This window comes from Peromyscus eremicus, chromosome 6 (genome assembly GCF_949786415.1).
Source record: "Peromyscus eremicus chromosome 6, PerEre_H2_v1, whole genome shotgun sequence".
NCBI classification, from domain to species: domain Eukaryota; kingdom Metazoa; phylum Chordata; class Mammalia; order Rodentia; family Cricetidae; genus Peromyscus; species Peromyscus eremicus.
Genome location: NC_081421.1, coordinates 92,814,436 through 92,839,068, shown reverse-complemented (window position 1 = coordinate 92,839,068; position 24,633 = coordinate 92,814,436). Strand labels below are relative to the sequence as shown.

The 24,633-nt window shown below is 43.1% G+C and overlaps 1 protein-coding gene across 1 annotated transcript in view; it reads right to left on the bottom strand.

The window, feature by feature from the left end:
* The window catches only part of Alg14 (ALG14 UDP-N-acetylglucosaminyltransferase subunit), a 93,897-nt gene extending 79,740 nt beyond the window's left edge, over positions 1–14,157 (bottom strand). The window contains exons 1-2 of the mRNA XM_059266171.1: positions 13,831–14,157; positions 7,058–7,209 (exon numbers count right to left, since the gene is read on the bottom strand). Of these exons, the coding sequence (XP_059122154.1) occupies positions 7,058–7,209; positions 13,831–13,966 (288 nt within the window). The 5' untranslated portion in view covers positions 13,967–14,157. The remainder of the gene's footprint in view (positions 1–7,057; positions 7,210–13,830) is intronic.
* Between the last annotated feature and the right edge of the window lie 10,476 nt (positions 14,158–24,633).

Here is a 24,633-nt window from a genome sequence, read left to right as displayed (position 1 = left end):
TTAAGAACACAACACCCACATTTCCAAGAAGTAAGGTGGGTAGTTTTTGGTCGTTCAGTGGAATATGGATGTTTGTCATTGTTTACGGGGGGGGGGGGGGGGTTGGTTTCAAGTTGTTACTCGTCATGGTCAGGGGGAAAAAACTTAGCAAAGGAGGTTAGATTCAGGAATCTCTTTCAAAAGGAAAACAGAGGAATATAGGAATGATAGAATAAATGAGTAGATTACTAAATCTAATTTTAAACTAAAAAAAAACCCCATTAATCTAAAATATTTTACATTGGTATGGATTTTTGTATATTGATACAAATTTAAGGTTATTTTTGTTAGAACATTCTATGTATGTTTCTACTCTTATTTAAGGTATTTTTGTATGTTATACAAATTTAATGTTATTTTTGTTAAACTGTATATATGTTTCTACTCTTGTTTAAGGTATTGTACCTATACAACTCATTTAACAATGTAATGTAAATTTCCAGTCTTTAAAAGTTATTATTATAAACTATTTAGAATAATTCAGAAATACAGGTTACTAGTTAGTCATCTAACAATCAAATCCATGGCAATGTTAGATATATTTTAAAGGTCAAACAGAGATATATTTTAGATAGATAGATGGTCTTCAAACATTTCAGGGCTACAGAATGTGACGTTTAAGATGTTTTAATAACATAAGGCTTTTCATGACAGTGAGACACATCTCCTTCTGGTGGCACCAATGTACTCCAAAAAAGGATGATGGGCATCAAAGAGCCTCCACATAGAGTTTGCTTTTATTGTGGCAAGGTTAGCATCACTGGGCAAGAAACTGCCCTTGCCTCGACTGCTGACAGTATTCTGTCCAAATTGGACCAGCAAGACACACACAAAAAAAAGTGACTACCATACTTTGTCAAGACAAGGACAGTCCTTCAGAATTCCTGCTTCACAGAAAAGTCTGTCAGATATTCTAGGCCTGTAGGCCAAAGATAGAAGCCCCAACATTGGAGAGGAACCTCGGGTGACTGTCCAGGCAGCCAGATGTCTCTGTCATTTCTATAATTTTGGATGTTGTTTGCTCTGCACTTCCTGTTTACTCAGGTAATGTGATATCGTTCTCGGGTCTCTGCTGGAGTTGATAGTTAGTTACAGTTACAGTTTTCCTTGTTACCAAATTCAGAAAAGAAACTCTCAAAAGAGGTGTAAAGTGTATAAGGTTGAGAGACACTTAAGTTGTTTATCTAAGAAAATATTTTGAGGTCTAAAAAGATAGTTTTGGGTCAGTAATACAAGTTAGGATAAAAAGTAAATTAGGTACAAAACTTTGGACTCGACAAGATAGGATAGAAAATGGAGTATTTTCTGGGAATTTGCCAAATGCAAATGGACTTGATATTGTGAACATAAATCTTACATAATTATTCTTACTGTACATAGTTTTACTTTGTTAAGTTTAAAACCTTCCCCTTTTATTTAGACAATACATGATAATTGTTCTTATTGTATATAGTATTACTGTGTTAGAGTTAAAAACTTTCCTTTTTATTCAGACAAAAAGGGGGAAATGTGGGAGATTTATCTGCACTGACACTCCAAGACTGCCAATAAAGCTAAAGCTAAACCTTGAACCAGAGGGTGGAGTTAATGTTCAGCTGGCCAGAATTTGCCATAGAGATGTTGGAGGACCCAGTGAGCTGATAGAGATGCACAGGAAGTAGTAGGGAGAGATTTAGAGGTTCTCAGGTGTTTTCTATCTGGGAAACGTGGAGAGTAGGATCAACTAATCATTTTCTCTGCTGCTCTTTGGATTTACCAGGTTTTTGTCTCGATTTCTGACTCCTGAGCTTTTATTAATAATAGAATACTTTGATTTTACTTAGGTAAATGCATCAAATTATTTTTTAAAAAGCTACATAAAAAAAGGAAGAAAGGCCAGGCAGTGGTGATGCATACCTTTAATCCCAGCACTGGGGGGGGGGGGGCAGAGCCAGGCAGATCTCTGTGAGTTCAAGGCCAGCCTGGTCTACAGAGCAAGATCTAGGACAGGCAAAACTACACAGAGAAACCCTGTCTCAAAAGAAAAAAAAAAAAAAGGAAAAAAAACTAAACAGTCTGAATAAAACAACTAATGGGATTTAGTACTGACTTAGTATGGACAAATGAGCCAGTAAACAGAGAGCTAAGGGCCAGACTTTGTGTTTTTGTTTTATTTGAGACATGGTCTCTCTATGTAGCTATGGCTTTCCTGGAACTCACTATGTAGACCAGGCTGGCCTCAAACTCACAGATACCTCTGCCTACTGAGTGCTAGAATTAAAGGCCTATGAGCTTCTGCATATATGGAAGCATAGGGAATGGACTGTTTAATGAATGGTACTGGGTTGAGACAACTGTTTTACCACATAGGAATTAGATTCATTTCAAATATTATACAGAAAAATCAGTTGTAGATAGTGTCTTAGTTACTGTTCTATTGCTGTGAGGAAACACTATGATCAAGGCAACTTATAAAGGAAGGCACTGAATTGGGGACTTCCTTACAGCTTCAGAAGGCAGTTCATGATAATTATGGTGGGAAGCAGACAGGCACGGCCTGGAACAGAAGCTGGGAACTTTACCTCCTGATCCTCCAGCAGGTGTCGGGGGGAGAAAGAGGAAGAGAAAGAGAGAGATCACATCTGCTAATCCTTCTCAAACAGTTCCACTAACTGGGGAAGAAGTATTTAAACATATGAGCTAACGGGGGCCATTCTCATTCAAACCATGACAAATGGAGTAAAAACAAAACACTGAACTTTTAGCAAGTATCATTTGAGTACAACTCTAACTTTGAAGTCTAAACCTTCTGTTCATCATGAAACAGTGAAAGAACAAGCAGAAAGAAACTATAGACATAGAACCTTTTTATTTACATATATGCAGCTATATACGTATACCATATACATTTATGGTAAGATGATTTCATACACAATGGGCAAATGTTGGCTGGGAATGTAGCTCAGCTGACACAGTACTCGCCTTAATACAGAAAGCCTTGGATTTGATCCCCAGAATCCTATAAAGCTGGATATGGTGGTGTGCAATTGTATTTCTAGAGATCTAGGCAAGGAGGATCAGAAGTTGTACTCCAAGCCAAAGAATGCTTGGGGTATAATGTCACATCAAAGACTCTCAGATATGGAAACACCCTGAAGATACACTGCCCTTCCTAAAACACACACTCAAGGAAATACCTGAACCAAGGAGAAGGGCTCAGTATACAAGGAACAGGGATGAGCTGGGCTTACACGGCTGCCAGTGTCACCCGGGGTCAGTTCTGTCCTCACAGCACTGAGGACTGAACACAGGGACTTGAGCATGCTAGGCAAGCGCTTTATCACTGACCTATATTCCAAGTTCATCCTGAGGTTTAATTACATTAAAACAAAGCTAATCAGATAGACAAGTGCTTGCCTTGCAAAATCTACTGTGGACTCTTTTTTTTCCTTTCCTCCCATTTTTAACATTTCATGATTTTCCCCCAATTGTGTGTGCTTTCCCCCAGAGAATTCCTTTAAGTTCAACTATTGATCCGTGAATATTTTCAGCAATATTAGCCTAGTAAGTGTGGCGGGCCACAAGAATATATTATAGATATTCAGCTGTGTATTAAAGCTATGCTTTGACTGGCAAAGGGTCTGTCAAAAGGCAAGCCATTTATTATGAATATTTGGTGTTATCCAGCTCTTAATATTTCAGCTGTCTTCTGCTATGAAACTCTTGCATGCCCAAATATTTCCAGACCAATTGGCAAACAGTTCAGCTCCTCAGACCTGCTGAACTTCTAGGTAACTAACCTCCCTGCTGGAGTCAGAACTTGGCAAAGACAAGTTGGCAGGAGACACATAGCTTTGTTTCTCGTACAAACGAAGCTCAGACCATCTCCTCACCTCGAGGCCTAGTGGCTCTCCAGAGCAACTGACTGAGAACAAGAGAGGTTTCCACATTATCAAGGTGGAAGGTAGAACGACCTTCCTGAGGAGGCAGAGAACCACCTGGCCAGGGAAAGAAAGACAGGCATTTTCTGTAGGGCAGAAAGAACAGCGCAACCAGGGAGAAGGGAAGAACGCAGAGGTAGTGTAGATGGTAAGGCAGAACTCTTGAGCAAGGAGTAGAGAGTAATAGAGATGGAGAATGAAGAAACAGAGGATGAAGATGAGGCTGAGCATAAGAGCTTAGTCGTTAGCAGGACTATGAGAAGGAACTGGATGGAACTGAAGCTATGGATTTCACCCCGGAGAAATAAAGTAGACAGATAAGGGGCTTGGTGCGTCTAGAGCTATTCCTGCTCTGAATACCTGATGGAGCTGTAGCTGTGTAGATAAAGTTTTGTCTTAGAGGAATAAAGTTAACAGATATAAGAGCATAGTGTACGTAGATTTTTACCCTCAGATATCCCATGCTGGAAGTAGCGAAATCCCCGGACCCTGGGTAATCCATAAATATTAACTTGGAAAGTCTAACTGTGGTAATCTTTTTTGTTAATTCTTCCAGGGAATCTTTCTTGTTTTGAGATTGCTTCTTTGCAAAGCAAACTATATCTGTTTAATTAATGGACTTTCCCCTGAATTTCAATGACAGCACGAAGTAAAAAACATATTCTGTCCTTTTATATTAACTTTTGGCAGAAGTGTCTGCTTTGAATCTCCTGGTTCTCTTCACATTGTCTGATCAGGTTTCATTTTCAACTTATAATCTAAACATACGTGTAGATGGGCATCATGTAAGTTCCCGCAACAACAGAAATGCTCTATTGTCTCCTGGGCTGCCAGCCTCGGGGGGTTAGCAAGTGTTAGAAATGGGCTAGTGGAAAAAAAAAAAAAAAAAAGAAATGGGCTAGTGGAACTGCTGGACCAACTTTCCAATTTCGTTTAATTAATTTAAACCGAGATGTGAAAAGCCACATGTGGCAGATGGTTGCTATACTGTACAGTTTAGTTCCAGATCCTTCTGTATTCATGACTCAGATGGGCTCTTTCAGCACACGCGTGGTCACCACTGTGTTCCTCAACCAGAGCCTTCCTTATCCTAGTCCTACTAAGCTCTGAGGAGGAGAGAAAAGATGGCTGAGACAGCTCCTAGTACCACAGGATACGGCCAGTAGGTGGCAGCTTTCCTTCAGCATGCCTTGCTGGCCTCACAAATCCCCTACACTGCCCTATCCAGACAGACACGCAGACACAAAGGTGGGGTGGGGATAGGGAGGTGTATGCAGGAGAGTGGTACTCAGCACTAAGCAGCACAAAGGACAACTCTTCCCTACATCTTTTTCCGGTACTAGACTCAAGAAAAGAGATCCCTTCAGAATGGGACATCATCGCTCCTAACGGTGGCTGGGTTGCCTCAGCAAGAAAGGAAGTAACAGAGGGAAGGTACAAATAGAGATGTTCCTTTCTTACTGGGGTACCACTTTGACGATGAGATACACCAGCATTTAAAAACAGCTTAAATCAACCAGCATCCTCATAGGACAGGCAGACGAAGACAGAAAGGCCATGTGGCTACAGCAGGAGAGACTGGAATGACACAGCTACGAGCTAATGCAGGCTGAGGGCTGCCAGCAAACACTGGAAGCCAGGAAAAGGCAAGGAGGGCGTCTTTCCTAGAGACTTCTGAGGAGGCGTGATGCCGTGACCCCTTGACTTCAGACTTCCAGCCTGCAGAACTCTAAGAGAATCCATGTGTTTGAGCTGCCTGGTTTGCGGTCTTACTACTGTGAGAGCAGTCCTGGGAACTTACAGCCTTGCTCCCTAAAACAGAAATGGAAGCGTCAGCTGGTCTCACACATAGGGAAAGTGCCACACGTTTTTGGACGGCTGAATTCATATTCTGATCTTGTTTGATGTAGAGCATATTTTGCAAGAGCATATTTTAACAGTATGTTAGCTTGGGATAAAAATTACGAGTTACAACGACTTATTAAAAAATTGGTGTGTGAGAGAGTATGTGGTGGGGTGGGGACTAAAGGGAGAAGGGGGGAGCTCCATTTAGTGGACCTTGATGTCCAACCAAGAACCAGCCAACCAGGCTCAACATGATACAGCAGAGTCCCTCAGCCACAGAAGGCAAGACTCATCACCTGGTTTCTATCTTACTCTTGTACATTATCTTCAGTCTTCTGCCTAGAAACCATCTTCATCTGTTGGTGAGAACATGAACCAATAGCTTCCCAGTTTTATCTTGTACAGGGCTTGCCCCTAGGGAGACGAATTCTGTTCTCTGGGTCCCAGACTCTGATGGCCTGAGTTTCATCCACTGTCCTCTTTTGAGCTACCGGATACAGCCCTATGCTGGGTAACTTCTACAGAAAAAGATGCAAATCACACAAGGAGCAACTCTTTTTCAATAAAGATGCGATTTCACCTTTTCTTTTTCTTTTTTTTTTTTTTTTTTTTGGCCTCACTTTTTTTTATATCACTGATTAAAATGCTAAAATAAAGTTATCAACAGAGCATAGAGAAATAATTCTAAAGGTGAATACAAATATGATTTGGCCAGGCAGTGGTGGCGCACACCTTTAATCCCAGCACTCGGGAGGCAGAGCCAGGCGGATCTCTGTGAGTCCAAGGCCAGCTGGGCTAACAAGTGAGTTCCAGGAATGGCGCAAAGCTACACAGAGAAACCCTGTCTCAAAAAAACAAAAAACAAAAAAAAATTTAAAAAAATATGATTTGAAGACAAAGAGTTCACAGATCTAAGTATGATAAATATAACACATTAATAAAGAACTTTAATGAAGACCCAAGAAGTGTAATCCTGAATGCCTTATATATGTAACTATAAATCAAAACAATTTTCACAATTGAAATTCAATGAAAAACTGTTTTCTCTAAAATAATAATATAAGAGAGTAAGAACTACCTTTAATTTGAAGATTTAAGGAAATTTTTTTCTCTTGATAGTAAAGGATACATATTTCTCCACCAGTACACACTGTATTGCCTATTGTGGGCAGGGCACTGAAACACCATGGAGTTATTTTCAGAGATAATTAACCTCGATGGGCAGCTTGCGGTTTACAGGAATGATCACGTACCTCGGCAGTAGAGTCTCTCTCGGCTCGAGAACGTTCAAAAGCATGAATTTTGCTGGTACTCATCTCGTCAGACTCAGCAATGACATAATGCCTAGGTGAGTAAGCATGGGACAAGCTTCCAACCAGCCTCAAGATCTCCGTGGTGTGTCCACCTGGAAACAAATACAAGGCGGCCTCAGAGGAAGAAACAGCGTGGGGAGGGGTCATCGGAGAGGCAGCTGAGTGGTCAGGAGTACTTGCTGCTCTTGTGTCTCATGTCCATCCTCGAGGTCCAGGGGACCTGACACCCTCTTCTGCCCTCCACTGGCACCAGGCGGGCACGCGGTACACAGACACACACACAAGCAAGCCAAGCATACTTATAAAATAAATCCAAGGAAAAAAGGGAGAAGAAACACAGTGTGGGCTGGAGAGACAGCTCAGTGCTTAAGAGTGTGAACTTCTCTTGTAGAGGACCCTGGTTTAGTCCTGAGCACCCACGTTGGGAAACTCCAGCTTCAAGGATTCTGATGCTTCCATGGTCACCTGTAAACACATGCACATACTCCCCACATAGACACGCACATACACACAATTAAAAATAAAATCTTAATTTAAAGAAGTAACCTACTATGGACACATGGAAACATCTTACCACATTATACCAGTGTCGTGTTTTTCAGAGGTGGGGCACTAATGTAACTGCATATTTCCCAAAAGACATGTGAACATGAACATAGAAATACAAATTATGCCCTTGTATAAGTACTGCTGCTGTGGGATGTTCTGTATGGCAAATGTGTTGCTCTGATTGGTTAGTAAATAAAACACTGATTGGCCAGTAGTCAGGCAGGAGGAAGTATAGGCAGGACAAGGAGGAGAAGAATTCTGGGAAGTGGAAGGCTGAGTGAGGGACACTGCCAGCCGCCGCCATGACAAACAGCATGTGAAGATGCCGGTAAGCCACGAGCCATGTGGCAAGGTATAGATTTATAGAAATGGATTAATTTAAGATATAAGAACAGTTAGCAAGAAGCCTGCCATGGCCATACAGTTTGTAAGCAATATAAGTCTCTGTGTTTACTTGGTTGGGTCTGAGCGGCTGTGGGACTGGCGGGTGAGAGAGATTTGTCCTGACTGTGGGCCAGGCAGGAAAACTCTAGCTACATACTACTTTTATACAGAAGATAATAAATGCATTTTAAAAATTGATACTATCATTCAAAAAAAAAAACAAGGATGGTACATGGAAGTATAAGACACTTTCTTGATTTCAGGAAATCAAGAAACCTGGGGGGGGAGGGCAAGATATACACATAAAGAGAATGCAAGGCAGGAAAAAAGCCACTAAAATGGGATGACAAAGGGTTACGGGGGAAAAAAGCAGCACCCTCAAACCAAGCACGGCCCTGGAAAAAAGCTACGGAAACTGGAAATGTGAGAACAACAGATGGGCAGGAGCAGGAGGCCTTCGGACAGAGGCAAGATCCTCAGAGCATGGCAGTAAGACCTGAGCTGTCTTCATGGGGAAACAGGAATGCCGGGAACAAGGGTAAAGGTGGAGTCAGGTCAGGCAAGCAGGATGAAGACAAGACAAGGAGGGTTCTGTGTGGAGAAATGACTTAACGCTCTGACTTCAGGGTGTAAGCTCCCTGGAAGAACACTGCTGGCCACTCCAACCTCAGGTCCTAGCGTAGCAGAGGTCTCAGAACACTGAGGTCTTCAACTGGTGACCAGTTCCATCAAAGGAGTCTGTATTCAGTTTCTTAAATTATGCTATCTAAAAAATGTTAACACTTTATTCACAAAATTGCAACTTTAAAAGTCAGTTCCAGTGGGGGCTGGAGAGGTGGTTCAGCAGTTAAGAGCTCTCCCTGTTCTTGCAGAGGGCTGGAGTTCAGCTCCCAGCAACCGCACGGAGTGACTCACAACTGCCTATAACTCCAGCTCCAGGAGACATGACACCTTCTTCTAACCTCCCAAGCCACTCTCCACACAAACATACACATTAATTAAAACAGAAGGCTTTTATTAAAAATCAATTACAGTCATTCCCTCAGTACCTGTGGGGCACAGGATTCTGGGTCCCCCACAGAACCCCAAATCTCCATGTGCTCAAGTTCTTTACAAATAAACTGTCATTTTTACATATCACCTACACACTTCCTCCTATACATTTTAAATCATCCCTTAATTACTTAGTTAATACAATGTAAACGATAGCTAAATAGTATATTGTATTTTTTAAGGAATAATGAAAGTTTGTACATGTTCATTATGAATGCATTCTTTTTTCCAGTATTTTGGATCTGAAGATGCAAAACACACGGATAGGGAAGGAGAGCCAAGTGCATGTCCCTCTAGTTCATGGAGAACTATCCCGATTACTACAGAAGACCAGACACCACACACCATTGAAGCTATACAATCAAATCCCTTATCAGCTGTAACGGTTGCCCTTCTATTTCACAAGCCCTGTGGTGGAGCCAAGCCAATCCCTTTAGCATTCGCTACACTCATCTTGCTCATTTCACCCTCCTTGCCTTTGGTCAGGCTGCTAATCTTTTACCTAGAAGCTCCTTCATCCTCATTCCCTTGGTTGTCCTGAAAATGAGGTTTTAGTAAGACATGAACACACAGAAAGATAAGCACACAAAATGCGTGTTTCCCCTCCTCGGGTCTTTTCATAGGAGAAAGCCCGTTCTTCCAGGTTCTAGAATGAATCAGAAAGGAATGTGGTGTCGCTGCGAGTGCACTTTAGGAACTAGAGTCACAGGTCCACTTTGTAACTTCCTGCGAGTCTTCTTCCCTGGGGCATGTGACTGACACATCTGCTTTCAACTTTAGTATTTTCATTTGGGGCCTTGAAAAAGTGTTGCAGTTTGCCAAGTAGTTTTTTTGTTTTTATTTTTGTTTTTCCCTCACAGATAAAATCTAATATCGACAATGAAATAGGAGCTTCACAAGACTTTCTGGAATACTCCCCCTTCTGTTGTTTAAAGGAAACACTCACTGAAAATTTAACCTAGTTACTAAGTGCAGACACTAAAATCATTGACCTTGTTACTAAATAAAGTCATTAAAATGACCGACTCTGCTACTGAGGGTCTTTTGTTATATTAGGGGAGGGGGCCAAAAAGATGGCTCAGTGGTTAAGAGTACTTGCTGCTCTTCCAGAGGACACCAGTTTCATTTCCAGCACCCACATTAGGCAGCTCAAAACCATATGTAACTCCAGCTCCAGGGGGATCCGATAACCTCTTCCGGCCTCTGCAGACATGTACACACACACACACTCACACACACACATACACACAAACACATACACAGACATAAGTAAAAATAAACATTGTTTTAAAATAGGGGGGATAAAATCCTTTTAGTAGATGGGCATACACACAAACACGCAACTATATATGCATAAATAAAAGCGAATCTTTAAAAAAAGAGACATTGGTGAACAATAGGAACTGGTAAAATACTATTAGCTATACCTTAACACACACCTAGCATCCAATCACTTCTTTACTTTCTAATTTTTTAAAGATTTATTGTAGCATGAATCTTAGAGGGTCTTATTAATAAAAACAAACCTGAGGCCAGTTATTGAGGTGAATGCTGGAAGATCAGAGAAGCAGAACAAGCCACAGCCACCTCATCTCACCAGTTCCTCAGGTGATCCTGTTTCCTCAGACTGGAAGCCTCTGAGTCCTCATCCAAATGAATCTCAGCTGAACTGCTGCTCAAAGCCTAAAAGCTTAACCAGCCAAATGCTTAACCAGCCAAATGCTTCTAGTTTCTGGTCTTCACGCCTTATATACCTTTCTGCTTTCTACCACCACTCCCTGGGATTAAAGGCTCACTTTGCTTTCTGAGATTAAAGGCGTGTGTCATCATGCCTGGCTTTTTCCAATGTGGCCTTGAACTCACAGAGATCCCAGATGGATTTCTGCCTCTGGAATACTAGGATTAAAGGTGTGAGTGCCAACATTTTCTAGCCTAAGTATCTAGTGGCTTTTCTGTTCTCTGACCCCAGGTAAGTTTATTAGGGTACACAATATTTTGGGGAACACAATACCACCACAATTCATTTAATGCGTATGAAGGTTTTGTTTGCATGCACATCTGTGCACCATTTGACTACCTGGTGACCATGGGAGTCAGAAAAGTACGTAGGACCCTCTGTGCTCTCTGCACAGCTCCTGGGATTGACCTAACTAGGTGGTGAGGGGATGAAAAAAGGACAGACATGCAGACACACATACAGAAAAGCTGGAACTGGGTGGTCTGGGCACTCTAAAGAAGGAGCTGCAGGACCCTAGAAGCTCATAGAGTTTACTATATACAGTTGAACAGGAAAGAAGGGTTATTACATAGTAATATACAAGGAGACAGGGTTATTATATACAGCTGGACAAGGAGGCAAAATTAGCTCTTTAGGAGCAGTCTCTATAGGGGAGCAGTTTTCAGGCTGTAAACATTGCGGTGGGGAGAGCTTCAGTGGATATTTTCTGAATACTCTATCAACATTCTCACTGGGACCAGAGAAAGGCTTTGTAATCCCTCTGCACCTCAGCTAGGCTTGGCCACTACCATGGGGCTGAGACATTGAGGTCCCTGATGTATGTCTTAGTTAGGGTTTTATTAGTGTGAAGAGACACCATGACCACATCAACCCATAAAGGAAAACATTTCATTGGGGCTGACGTACAGTTCAGAGGTTTGCCCCAGTATTTTCATGGTGGGAAGCATGATGGTATACAAGCAGATATGGTGCTGGAGAGGTAGCTGAGAGTTCTACATCTGGATCTGCAGGCAGCAGGACGAGAACACTGAGCCACTAGGCCTGGCTTGAGCTTCTGAGACTTCAAAGTCTGCTGCCACTGACGCACTTCCTCCAATAACCCCAGACCTACTTCAACAAGGCCACACCTCCTCCCAATAGTGCCAGTCCCTATGGGTCTCTGGGGCCATCTTCATTCAAACTACCACAATATGGCACGACTACATCAAGAATACACATTCACTCAGGACTTCACTGAATCCCTACAAGATCCTTGGAGCTGGAGTTACAGATGGTTGTGAGCCACCCCACAGGTGCTGGGAGTCAAACTCTGGTCCTCTGCAAGAACAAGTCCTCTAACTGCTGAGCCACTTCTCCTGTCCCTCTACTCCTTACCACCTCCTCGGCTCCCATCTCGCTCTAAGCCGCTCTCACATGAATTATGAATACAGCTTTTATAATCACATCCCCACTTCCTTTACTTCTCGTGGCTATTTTCAACACGACGCCCGGTGTGCTCCTACTTAGAAAAAAAAAAAAAGATGATAAATATTTTACTTCTGCTCAAAGTAAATGCTCTGGCTTTGCATCTCACTTAAAATAACTTGTACTTCTTATATAATTATGAGGTTTTGGTTCTCTGTGTGGTAACTACTCATTCTGTTTCATTTTCTGTTAGCTTTTCTATTTCATTCACCTCTATATCTCTGTCCTTTTCCCAGTGCTTGGCACACAGACATTACTCTGTGGCAAGTGATACCAGTTTTGTTTTATTCTATTATTTGTTTTATTGAATTTATTCTATTTTCAGTTTTGTTTTGTTTTGTTTTTTTCCAGAGCTCAGTTTAGTGTCTGGCCTTTCCAATGACTCAAAATATGCTAAGTAAATAAGTAAGGAATTATAATTACATGTAAGTTTGGTACATTTGCTTATATTATAACTATTATTTCATGTGTGTAGTTATTCATCACATAATGCTTTAGTCAATGATAGTATACTTGGCAGTGGTCCCACGGGATTAAAAGGGAACTGAACAATCCTTATTGCCTAGTGACACGACAATCATCATAACATGGTAGCCCAACGTAATCTGTTTGTAGTGCTATATAAACAAATTTACTGTGCTGCCTATCATATAAAAAAAAGTACAACATATACTATATTTATACACAATATATAACACTATATAATGATAATACACAACTACATTACTGATTTATATAATTCCTTTATTAGATTGTTCTATTTTTAAAGTTTTACCGTAAAACTATAAGCCCAGTTGCAGAGGCAGCCTTAAACACCTCAGATTTGCTGTGTCTCTTGACCGCATCATTTTCTCTTAGGCTTGATTTCATTTTGTTTTCCCGCCCCTGGATCAACATATGTATTCCAGATAGCACTGATGTATAAGATCGGCTATCACTTTGGTTGTGTAAAGCCATGTCTGACTCCCCCCCCCCTTTTTTTTTTTACCCGTTAAAACTGTTCATCTAAAATTTTAAGTTTTAAAATTTTTAAATTTTCATATTGAAACTTTAATTTTTAAAAATTAAATTTTCACTCTGAAGGTATTGTCGTATGGAACGTCCACTTTGTTATCCTCAAGGACTTAGCATATTTATATAAGTGCGACAACTCTGCCTCGTTTACCATGGAATGTTCACGCTTCTTAAACTAAATACAAAAACCCTAGATTAATAACGCGCGGCAGCAAAGAAGACAATGTATGTCAGCATCAAGAGGCTTCAGTGTACTCCGTCGCTAATTATTTGTTAGAAAGCTGTACATTGCGGAGAGGCTTAATTACAGACAAGTGTAAATTACTTGTCTTAATGACAAGGTGGCTAGGGGGCATCAGCTACGGGCTGACCGGTTCCGGGAACAGAGAAAAACTACAAATCTCAGCATGCAGCGCTCTTAAAGGCGCTAAGAAGGCCGAAGAGATTCGCGGTGCACTCTGGGGTTTGTAGTGCTGGACACAAGTACGTCGGCCACCTCCGGGATACTTACCAGATCCGGCTACTATCAAGAGTCCGAGCGACTCTCGGGGAGTGACGTGATGGGGCCGAAACACAGCCCATAGTCTCTGGACCAGCAAGATCGTCACCGCTCCTACTGCGGCAGCCAAAATCAGAATGCTCACCATGCAAAGAGCCGGCACACGAATAGTATTTCCGGTGCGAGCGGTCAAAGGTTGCAAGTACGCGCCCGTAAAGTAGAAACTGGGAGCGAAGCGCCCCTCTTGTGGGCGGGGCTTGTCTGCGTTGGGCAGGGCTTGATGAGTTGGGCGGTCAAAGTTCAGAAGTGCAGCTCTGATTGGAAAACGCAGAGCGACGTGTCCCCCGCGTTTGGTGGGCGGGACTTGTCTGTGATGGGCGGGGCTAAGTGCAGGAACCGGAAGCCAGGCTGCACGGAATGGTTATGACTGTCTTACCTGAGTTTGTGCTGCAGTTGTGCAGGCGAAGATGCAATTGGGAGGTTAATTGCTGGAAAAGTTTGATTTCCACCAGTGACCTCTCATGATCACTTAAAATTATGTCATTCCCTGAGAGGAATGGAAGCTCCTTGGCTTCAGAAAGCAAGAGAAGGAAGGCATAGTCCTACAGTTAATAGTTCATTTTTACCCCAAAGCATTCCTGGCTTGTTCCACTGAAATGATGGGTTGCCAGTGCCTCCTCCAATCTTAGTTGTGGATGCGGTCATGTCTGCTTAGCCTAAGTTAAGGCAAAACAAAACCTCTTACACCAAATGTTATTTTCCTTCAGACCCTCATAGGGCTGTAGGTTAGATAGGTCAGGCATGCAGATGAGTAAGACAGCTTCTGAAAGGTCCTACTACTTGCCTAAGTGTGATAGGATCAGATCTAGAATTAGAAACGGGAAATCCTAACTCCTGCTGCCTAAGAATGCTATATCATATACTCCTCTGTTAAACTCAAGTTTCATTGGTGATTACCTGGAGCCTAGAATGCTTTTGGAAGTGATACTGGATCATAAGTTCCAGGATGGCTCATGAAATTCTCTTATAAAGCCAGGTGTGTTGGTTCCTGAGTCAGCAGTCAGGCTTAGAAGACTTCCTGACTGTATCTTTATCTGATTGTAGACCTCACAGCACTCCGCCTATGGGCACTTTCATCAATCAATCCCTCTTGACCTCATTCTTTACAATCAGATGTTATTCTTTGCATTACAGAAGGAGAATTAGATTACACAAAAGTTAATTTGCCTAAGGTTACTTATGTGATGAAAATCCATAGTTGTTGACTTAGAAGTCAGTGTCTGGCAAATTTGGATGCAATGAGAATGCCATGCCATAGCTTTAGACATACATCATTGGAAGGCACAGGCAGGGCCTCTGGTGGGTATGACAGTACAACTCCGGTGCTGGGGAGGTGGTTCAGTAAGTAAAGTGCCAGCTAGGCAAGCATGAGGTGCTAGTTTTAATCCCCAGCACATAGAAAAGCAAGGCATGGTAGATGATTCATGGGCTCAAGCCAATCAGTGAACTCCAGGTTCAGTGGAAGACCCTATCTCAAAAACTATAAGGCAAAGAGGCTGGAGTGATAGCTCAGTGGTTAAGAGCACTGGCTGCTCTGCCACAGGACCCAGGTTCAACTCCCAGCACCCAATTGGTGGCTCACAATCATCTCCCACTCTGGTTTTAGGGGATCTGACTCCCTCTTCCAACATCTGCAGGCACACACATGGTGCCCAGAAATAATTCAGGCAAAACACACATACTCATAAAAATAAATCCTTAAATATAAAAGTAAGGCAGAGAAGCAATTGAGGAAGACAGTGTTGACCTCTGGCCTCCTCCCATGCACGCAGGTGCAATCACAAATACATACACACATGAACACACACAGAAGAGAGTGGGTCAAGAATGTTACAAAGTGTCATGTCATTTTCTTCCCCCACCTTCTCTGCCATTCTCCAAAGTTGCTTCAACTGTGGTGATATTTTATTTGTGCACCCCAATAAAGCTTATCTGGAGATCAGAGGACAGAGCCAGCCACTATATTAAACATAGTGGTTAGGCAGTGGTAGCACACGCCTTTAATCCTAGCATTCAGGAGGCAGAGATCCATCCAGATCTCTGTGAGTTCAAGGTCACAGACAGGGAAGAGAGCCAGGTGTGGTAGCACACGCCTTTAATCCCAGCACTAACCATAGAGGTCTGGAGGTCTGTACAGACAGGAAGTGATAGAGTTGGGCAGAGAGAGGAAGTGATGTAGCTGGGTGGAAAAAGGAAGTAAGATGGCAGAACACAGAAAGGTTTATAGGTGTGAGAATACAGGAAGTAGCTGTCCCTTTGGCTAAGGATTTCCTAGCAGTAAGTATGTGGTTGGCTTCTTTCTGCTTTTCTGATCTCTTATTTTTCACCCCAGTATCTGGCTCCAGGTTTTTTTTATTGAACCATTTAAGATTCATCTTACATTCAACCTAAGACTTGCTTCACAATTGAAAGAAGATATTAGTGGCCAGGCATGGTGGTGCATACCTTAAACCTCAGCAGTGGGGAGGCAGAGGAGGGTGGATCTTGAAGAGGCCGGCTCCGTTCTACATGGTGATTTCCACTTCACCCAGGGCTACAGAATGAGAAACCTTGTTTCAGACAAACAAGCAAACAAACAAAAACAGGGATATTAGTTGTTGTAGAATATTGTTTTAAGCTGTGTTACTTTTGTTTATGTTGTATTTGTTTAACTCTGTGAAGCTGTGACACATTGCCTATCTAAAACACCTGGTGGTCTAATAAAGAACTAAATGGCCAATAGCAAGGCAGGAGAAAGGATAGGTGGGGCTGGCAGGCAGAGAGAATAAATAGAAGGAGAAATCTGAGAAGAAAGATCAAGGGATAAGGGAGGAAAGAGGGAGAACTTCAGGGGCCAGCCACCCAGCTACACAGCCAGACATGGATTAAGAAGGAAAGAAAAGGGATACATGACTAGAGAAAGATAAAAGCCTCACAGGTGATGGTGGCGCATGCCTTTAATCCCAGCACTCGGGAGGCAGAGCCAGGAGGATCTCTGTGAGTTCGAGGCCAGCCTGGTCTACACAGAGAGATCCAGGACAGGCACCAAAACTACACTGAGAAATCCTGTCTCAAAAAAACAAAAAACAAAAAAAAAGGTAAAACATAAAAGCCTGAAGGCCAAAGATAGACGGGATAATTTAAGAGAAGCTGGCTAGAAACAAGCCAAGCTAAGGCCAGGCATTTGTAATTAAGTATAAGCCTCTGTGTGTGTGATTTATTTGGGAGCTGGGTGGTGGGCCCCCCAAAAAAGTAAAGAAAACAACCAACAACAATTAGTGATCCAGAAACCACTCCACACAGGGCAATTTCCACAGTCTTAAGCAGTTGTTATATTGTCATTGGGTCTCTGTTAAGAGAAACATATCTTTTCAGAATCCCTCATGGGAGACTTTCTTTCACTATTTTAAGGCATATTTAGATCACCCATACATAAAATGAAGTAGATCCAAAGCTGGTGAAGAGAGGAATGGATGGTGACATAAAATTCTGATATGGTTTATGGCCATTGTATGGCGGGTGGGTACAGCTTGGAAGCTCAAGGAGAGGGGCTTGTTTCCATAGGCAGTTGTGGTGTTTGGGTTGCTGTGAAGATGTGGGTTTGCAAACAGACACAGACGCTGCAGTGGTCAGGCATATACTAATTACATGGCTCCCAGCCCCAAGCTCCAGATTAAGGAAGACTTACTATGGAAAGGATACTATTACACTTCCCATCACCTGATCCTCTTGTCCCCTCGTTACTACAATTCCTACCAGTAATGCCAATAATCAAAGGAAGCGGAGATAATGTTTGATGTGTGAGATGGTTTCTGTTACTTGTCAACATGACAGGATCTAGAATGATCCAAGAGACAAGCCTCTGGGCATGCTTATCCCAATCTAGACCAGGAAGACCCACCTTAACTGTGTGCTGCATCATTCCCTGGGCTGGGGTCCTGGACTGAATGGGAAGGAGGGAAGGATCTGGGTGCCAGCATTCATTGCCTTCTGCTCTGTGACTGCAGATGAGGCTACCTCACGTTCCCACCACTATGGCTTCCCTGACATGGGCTAGAAGATTCCCCTGGAACGGTGAGCCAGAGTAAGCCCTTTCTTGGGTTGTTTCTGTCAGCTGGCTTGTCTCAGCAACAAGACAAGCAATTGATACAGAGTCATTGATTGAGTTACTCTGAGTTATCCAGAGGGACTGTTTTCCTGTCAAGGAAGTGAAGGCCTCAGGGATGAGCTAAGCAGGCAGAGGCAAGAACAAGTGGAAGACCCCTGAACAGAAATGTCCAGTGGATAAGCAGAGTACTGAGCTGTGATGGAATGTGTAGACTATAATCAAGAGGTCAGTGCATTATGGGAAGTTAAGGCTGAGCAGAAAGAAGTAGCAACAAAAGCTTCCTGAGGTGAGTCAGACTGGCCCGTTGATAACAGATTCATGGTCCTTCGGGGAAAACATGAATGGCTGACAAAAGGAAAGATACGTGATTCACACCAATCATTAAGTTTGTCTGGGAAGCGATTACTTTTAAATCTGTTCACGGGAGTGTCTTGAGATAGACTTAGTAGTTCACGCTCTTCACATCAGCACTTGGGAGGTAGGGAGGAAAAAGAGGGTAACAGATTAAAAGTCATTCTCAGCTACATAGTATGGGGAAGGCCCATGTGGGCTACATGAGACTGTTCCTCAAAACTACGGAAAGAAATCATTTCCTAAAGTTTCTATGGGAAATACCTAATAGTCAGAATAGTCAGACATATTTCTGAAGTGTTTGCAAAGTTGGATTTTTTTCCCAGCATTCTGTAGGATTGCATGTGTCATTTAGTCAGCATATTGATTGTGCACCTGAGACGGGGTGCAGACTTGTAGGTGCAGGGCATGGCGGATAAGCAGGGCAGTGGCCCAGGCAAGATATCGGACCAGAGAACATGACAGAGGATGTAGCTAAGGATACATCTGAAATATATTTATGTATGAAGTCAGTAAAACTAATGGATTAGATATTGAAGATTAATAAAAAAGAGGAATTAGGGTACATCAGATTTTTTTGTTTCAAAATTGGTGTGCTGGAGGCTTCGGAGACGGCTCCATGGTTGAGAGCACTAGCTACTCTTGCAGAGGACCAGAGTTCTGTTCCGAGCACCCACAGCAGGCAGCTCCCTGCTGTCTGTGTAGCTGTAGCTGCAGGGGATCTGGTGCCTTCTCCTGGCCTCCCCAAGTACCTGTGCACAAACAAGCATGCTAACAAATACACATAAATAAAATTTAAAAAAAAACCCACAATATTATTAAAACCCTGGGGAGATGGTATCGTCTAACAGATGAGAAAAAAAGCTTTTGTGGGTGGAGGAAGGTGAAAGAATGAAAACAAGTGATCTACTCTGAACTTTAGTTCAAATAGCCTGTTAATATACCCAAGTACTCATGAAACAGGCTGTTCTACGTTCGCATCTGAAGCTTGGGCCAGACTGGAGGTATACATTTAGAACTCACTGACATATAGATGAGTTGTGAACCATGGAGCTGGGTGAGATCACTAGAGAGTTCAGACAGACTGCTGTCTGTGATGATGGAAGTATCTGTGTCTGTGTTGTACACTGTTTACATGTGCCCAATGAGCACTTGAAATATGGCTCGGGCAAAACGGAACTGAATTTTAATTTTGTCTCATTATGTTATATTCTTTTAAAATTAAGTAGACACCCCTGGCTAGTTGTGTTCATTCTCCCACGGCTGTGACAGAGTACCTGATAAATGCAGCTTAAGGAAGGAAGAGTGTCCCCTGGCTCACAGTCTGAGGGGACAGTCCATCATGGCAGGGAAAGAAAGCATGGCAATGGGAGGGTGAGCCAGGTGGTCTCTTCCAAGGCACATTGTTGGTTGAGTTTTCCTGTCCCGCAGCCACTCACAAATAGTCACTCAGAGGCTTAATATTAATTACAAATGCTCGGCCTATAGCTCAGGCTTATTACTAACTAGCTCTTACAACTTAACCCATTTCTATTAATCTACGTGATGCCCCAAGGTTCATGGCTTTTACCTCTATCCCATTTTGTGTGACCAACTAGTTCTCTCACTGGCTGGCAACTCCTCTGACTCCACCCTTCCTCATCCCATCATTCTCAGTTTGGCTTTCCCACCTAACTTTATCCTGTTCAGCTATTGGCCAGTCAGCTTGTTTATTAAACCAATCACAGCGACAAATCTTCACAGTGTACAAAGGGATTATTCCACAGCAGCACATGGTGCTTGCAGCCAAGAACCAGAGACAGATGATTACTCGTTCTCAACTTGCTTTCTCATGTTTATCCAGTCCGGGACTAAGTCTATGAAATGGTGGCACCCACAGTTCAGGTGAGTTTTTCCATCTCAACTAACCTGACTGATATCACAGTCGCATCTGGAAGTTTGTCTCCTGGGGGGTTCTAGATGCTGTTGTCAGGCTGACAACTAAAATCCACCACCACATGAGTGGACACTCTAGACGAATTTCTAAATGGTCTTGTTAAATAAAAAACACAGAGCCAAACATAGGGGTGAAAGCCTTAGAGAGATCAGGGAAATAGGGAAAGCCACAGCTAACCTCACCTCACCAACTCTGCAGCTTCCAAAGGCGAGCTACTTCCTGTCTACCCACGTCTATATGCCTTGCTGTTCTGCCATCTGATTTGCTCTCTCTGTCCAGCTATATCACTTCCTCTTCCTGCCCAACTCTGTCACATCCTGTCTGTCTGTACAGACCTCCATGGCTAACTAGTGTTGAAATTGAGTTGTGTGCCACCACACCTAGCTCTGTTTCCAGTGTGGCCTTGAACTCACAGAGATCCAGACAGATCCCTGCCTCACAAGTGATAGGATTAAAGGCATGTGCTACCCGTTGCCTGACTTCTATATTGGCTGGCTTTCTCCTCTGATCTCCAGGCAAGTTTTATTTTACTGAGAAACATAGGATATTGGGGGACACATTACATCACCACAGGACGCTGCATTGGATAGTACAGGATAAAGAGGAGTCTGGGGTTGCTCTGACTTAGAGAAGTAGGGGAGGCTGAGAAATTAAAAAAAAAGGGGGAGCTGGAAAAGTCATAGGGATAGGATGAGACTCAGGACAGAGTGGTGGAGTGGTTGGAATAAGAAATGTCCCCCATAGTCTCAGGCATTTTTGAACACTTGGTCCCCAGTTGGTGGCACTCTGAGGCTAAGGCAATATGGCTTTGCTGGAGGAAGTCTTACTGCTGGGGATGGGCCTTAAGAGAAACAAGCCTCTCCCTCCCACTTACGGTTTACTGTCTGCTTGCTCTTGCTGTTCTAGGTGTGAGCATTTGGCTTCCTGTTCCTGCAGCCACGCCTGCTGGATGCTGCCCTTCCTTTCTACCACGAGGAACTCTTGACCTGAAAGCCAAATAAACTCTTCTTCCTGCAAGTCGACTTGGTCGTGGTGTTTTATAACAGAAATAGAAAAGTAACAAATGCAGCTGACCACAGAAACCAAGGGAAGAAAATGATTTAAGGATCAGACTGAAATCAGCCCTATGCATGTTGCTGACAGGTAAGTAAGTCAGGTACTTGGAACAGGTCAGTCACTGGGAATCTAAAAAACAGCAGCATTCCATAGCATAGTAGATGCTGGAAAGCCATTGAGAATGAGCAGGAAAGAGACAGAAGAAGCAGAAGCAGAGCAGAAGAAGAAGAAGGAGGAGGAGGAGGAGGAGGAGGAGAAGAAGAAGAAGGAGAAGAAGAAGGAGAAAAAGAAGAAGAAGAAGGAGAAGAAGAAGAAGAAGAAGAAGAAGAAGAAGAAGAAGAAGAAGAAGAAGGAGAAGAAGAAGAAGAAGAAGAAGAAGAAGAAGAAGAAGAAGAAGAAGAAGAAGAAGAAGAAGAAGGTCAGATTTCTCTCTCTCTCTCCTCCCCCCCCTCATTTAGGTTTTTCAAGACAGGGTTTCACTGTGTAACATCCTTGGCTGTCCTAGAACTCACTCTGTAGACCAGGTTGGCCTCAAACTCACAAAGATCCACCTGCCTCTGCCTCCCAGGTGCTAGGATTAAAGGCGTGTACCACCGCTGCTGACTGAAAATCAGATTTCTTATTAGGCATTTCCAATTTTTCCTTAATGGGAAATGGGCATCTGGGGTAAAACACAGAGAATTGGGAAATGTAGTTTTCCACTTTGGTTGACATACTGTGAGGAACAAAGGTAAGCCCTGTACCCCAGAACTGCATCCCTAGCCCCTAGGGAATTTGTTTTAAGATGAGAACTCGACATATTTGCTATTGAGGATCTCTAGTGCAGGAATATTGCCGCAGGAGAGAAAAGGAGTGTGACAAGAGGGGAACTTCTTCAGAAGATGAAATGGGCTGGAATTTAGAACCTAAGCCAAGAAGGTGGGCTTTTAGAGGGGTGAGCCTTATTCTGTTAACCAGTCAGAGAGCCGGGAGTGGGGGGTGGGGGGTGGGGGGTCGAGAGGGGCTGGAGATGCAGGTACATGGAAGTTTGTGGAACTGGTGAGTTGTGGTGATATATTGTATGCCCTAATAAACTTGCCTGAGCATTAGAGGACAGAGCCATTAAATTAGACATAGAGGCCAGGCAGTGGTGGCACACACCTTTAATCCTATCACTGGGAGGCAAAGATCCATCTGGATCTCTGTGAGTTCAAGGCCACACTGGGTTACATGAGATTGATCTAGTCTAGGAGAGAAACAGAGCCAGGCAGTGGTGACACATACCTTTAATCCTAGCACTTGAGATCTCATGCCTTTGCTTGGGAAGAACACACGCCTTTAATCCCAGGAAGTATTATGGTAGGGCAGAGAAAGGTATATAAGGCATAAGGAAACAGGAACTCTCTCTCTTTAGGCTGACGATTTCGTAGAGGTAAGAACTAGCGGCTGGCTGTTCTGCTTCTCTGATTTTTCAGCTTTCACCCTGATATCTGGCTCTGGGTTTTTTTATTAAAAGGCCATCTAAGATTTGAACAACAGTGAGTGAATGACAGCTTGAAACGTGTGTGTGTGTGTGTGTGTGTGTGTGTGTGTGTGTGTGTGTGACTGAGTAGGAGGTCTGAAGAAGGAAGGTACAGGCTAATAGTCATGGGTAACTGGCACCCTCACCAGGACCAGGGTAATTAAAAATGCTAGGGTTGGTGGGGTATGCCTGTGATTACAGCTCTGAGAGGAGGAAGCAAGAGGCTCAGAGGTTAGAGACCTCGTCTTAGAAACAAAACAAAGAAGACGCCATTTAAGGCTTGTGATAACAAACACAGGAGAAAGCAATCAACATAGTTTACATGTTTTTTCTTCCCACAGGAAAAGGCAGATAATTGCCTTCAAGCAGAGTTCGTTTTGACAGGTGAATACAGCACACGGAGAAGGTTCTTCCCCAGGGAGCGAGGTCTGAGGATTTTTCTGCAGACAGAGTAGAAAGTGAAGACAGAAGAGCAGAGATGGGGGAGTGGATGAATAGTGAAGGGCTGGGAAGAACAGTGAGTTAGAAGGTTGACGAGTTGGGCTGGGGCTGAAGCTCAGTTGGTTGTACAAGATGTATGCATGCATGATTTTTTCCCCCAGTACCACATCAAACTGGTGCATGCCTGTAATCACTACATAGCAAGTACTAGGCCAGCTTAGGGTGTATTAGATCTTGTCTCAAAAAGAAAAAGAAAAGGATTAAGATTGAACACTGTAAGTCTTGCAGTGAACTCTCCAGGTAGTAGTAAGAGTGGAATGCCTTAAGTTGATATTGTGCATTTACCAGTGTTAGTATTTAAAGTGTGACTATAAGCATGAATGAAAAAGGTCAATGGCACACCGCCCCCCACACTGAAGTCACTGAGTGATGAAGAGGAATATAATCAGCTAAGAGCTCAAATCTTAAAAAGAGAGTTGGAGGCCCTGGCAACCAAGAAGAGCTTTAGGGATAAGCTGGATTTCTTCTTGCCCCTTGTGTCTTGTTATCTGAAACCTGTGGGCTAAAATCAGCAGACTTCCTTGCTCTGGTACTCATTGGACGTGACTATAGGGGCCTATCTGCTAGACTCTAGCAGCCAGATCTCTGCTCTTTTTCGTGGTTTTTCCTATGTATAGGTCTCCAATTCTCCCCTCTGTTAGACCATTTGGCCCAAGTCCACTTCACTCCCCCTTGGTTACTGCACACACTATTCCTTGTTTTTTCCCTACTCCGTTCATGCCTTTGCTAATGGTTCTTCTCTCCCTCCCTCCTCCCTCCCCCTCTTTCCTTCCTTCCTTTCTTTCTTTTTTTTAAATTTATTTATTTACAATGTATACAGTGTTCTGTTTGCATGTATCCCTGCAGGCCAGAAGAGGGCGCCAGATCTCATTACAGATGGTTGTGAGCCACCATGTGGTTGCTGGGAATTGAACTCAGGACCTCTGGAAGAACAGCCAGTGTTCTTAACCTCTGAGCCATCTCTCCAGCCCCCTCTTCCTTCCTTTCTCTTTCTTTTTTTTTTTTCAAGACAAAGTCTCTCTGTGTAGCCCAGGCTGTCCTAGAACTCACTCTGTAGACCAGGCTAGCCTCAAACTCAGGGATCTGCCTGCTTCTGTCTCCTGAGCACTGGAATCAAAGGCGTGCACCACCACCACCTCCTGTCTTTCGTCTTTTTCTTAAAGCCTGCTTAAATGAATCTAATAGGCGTGTATTATCAGTACATACAACAATATGATAAGACTTCAAAGGAACCAGAGTTTTTGAAAGGAGGAGAAAATGAGAAAGAGAAATGTCTTCCCCACTTCCTGTGTGGGTGTGAGAAACATGGTCTCTATTTGAGAG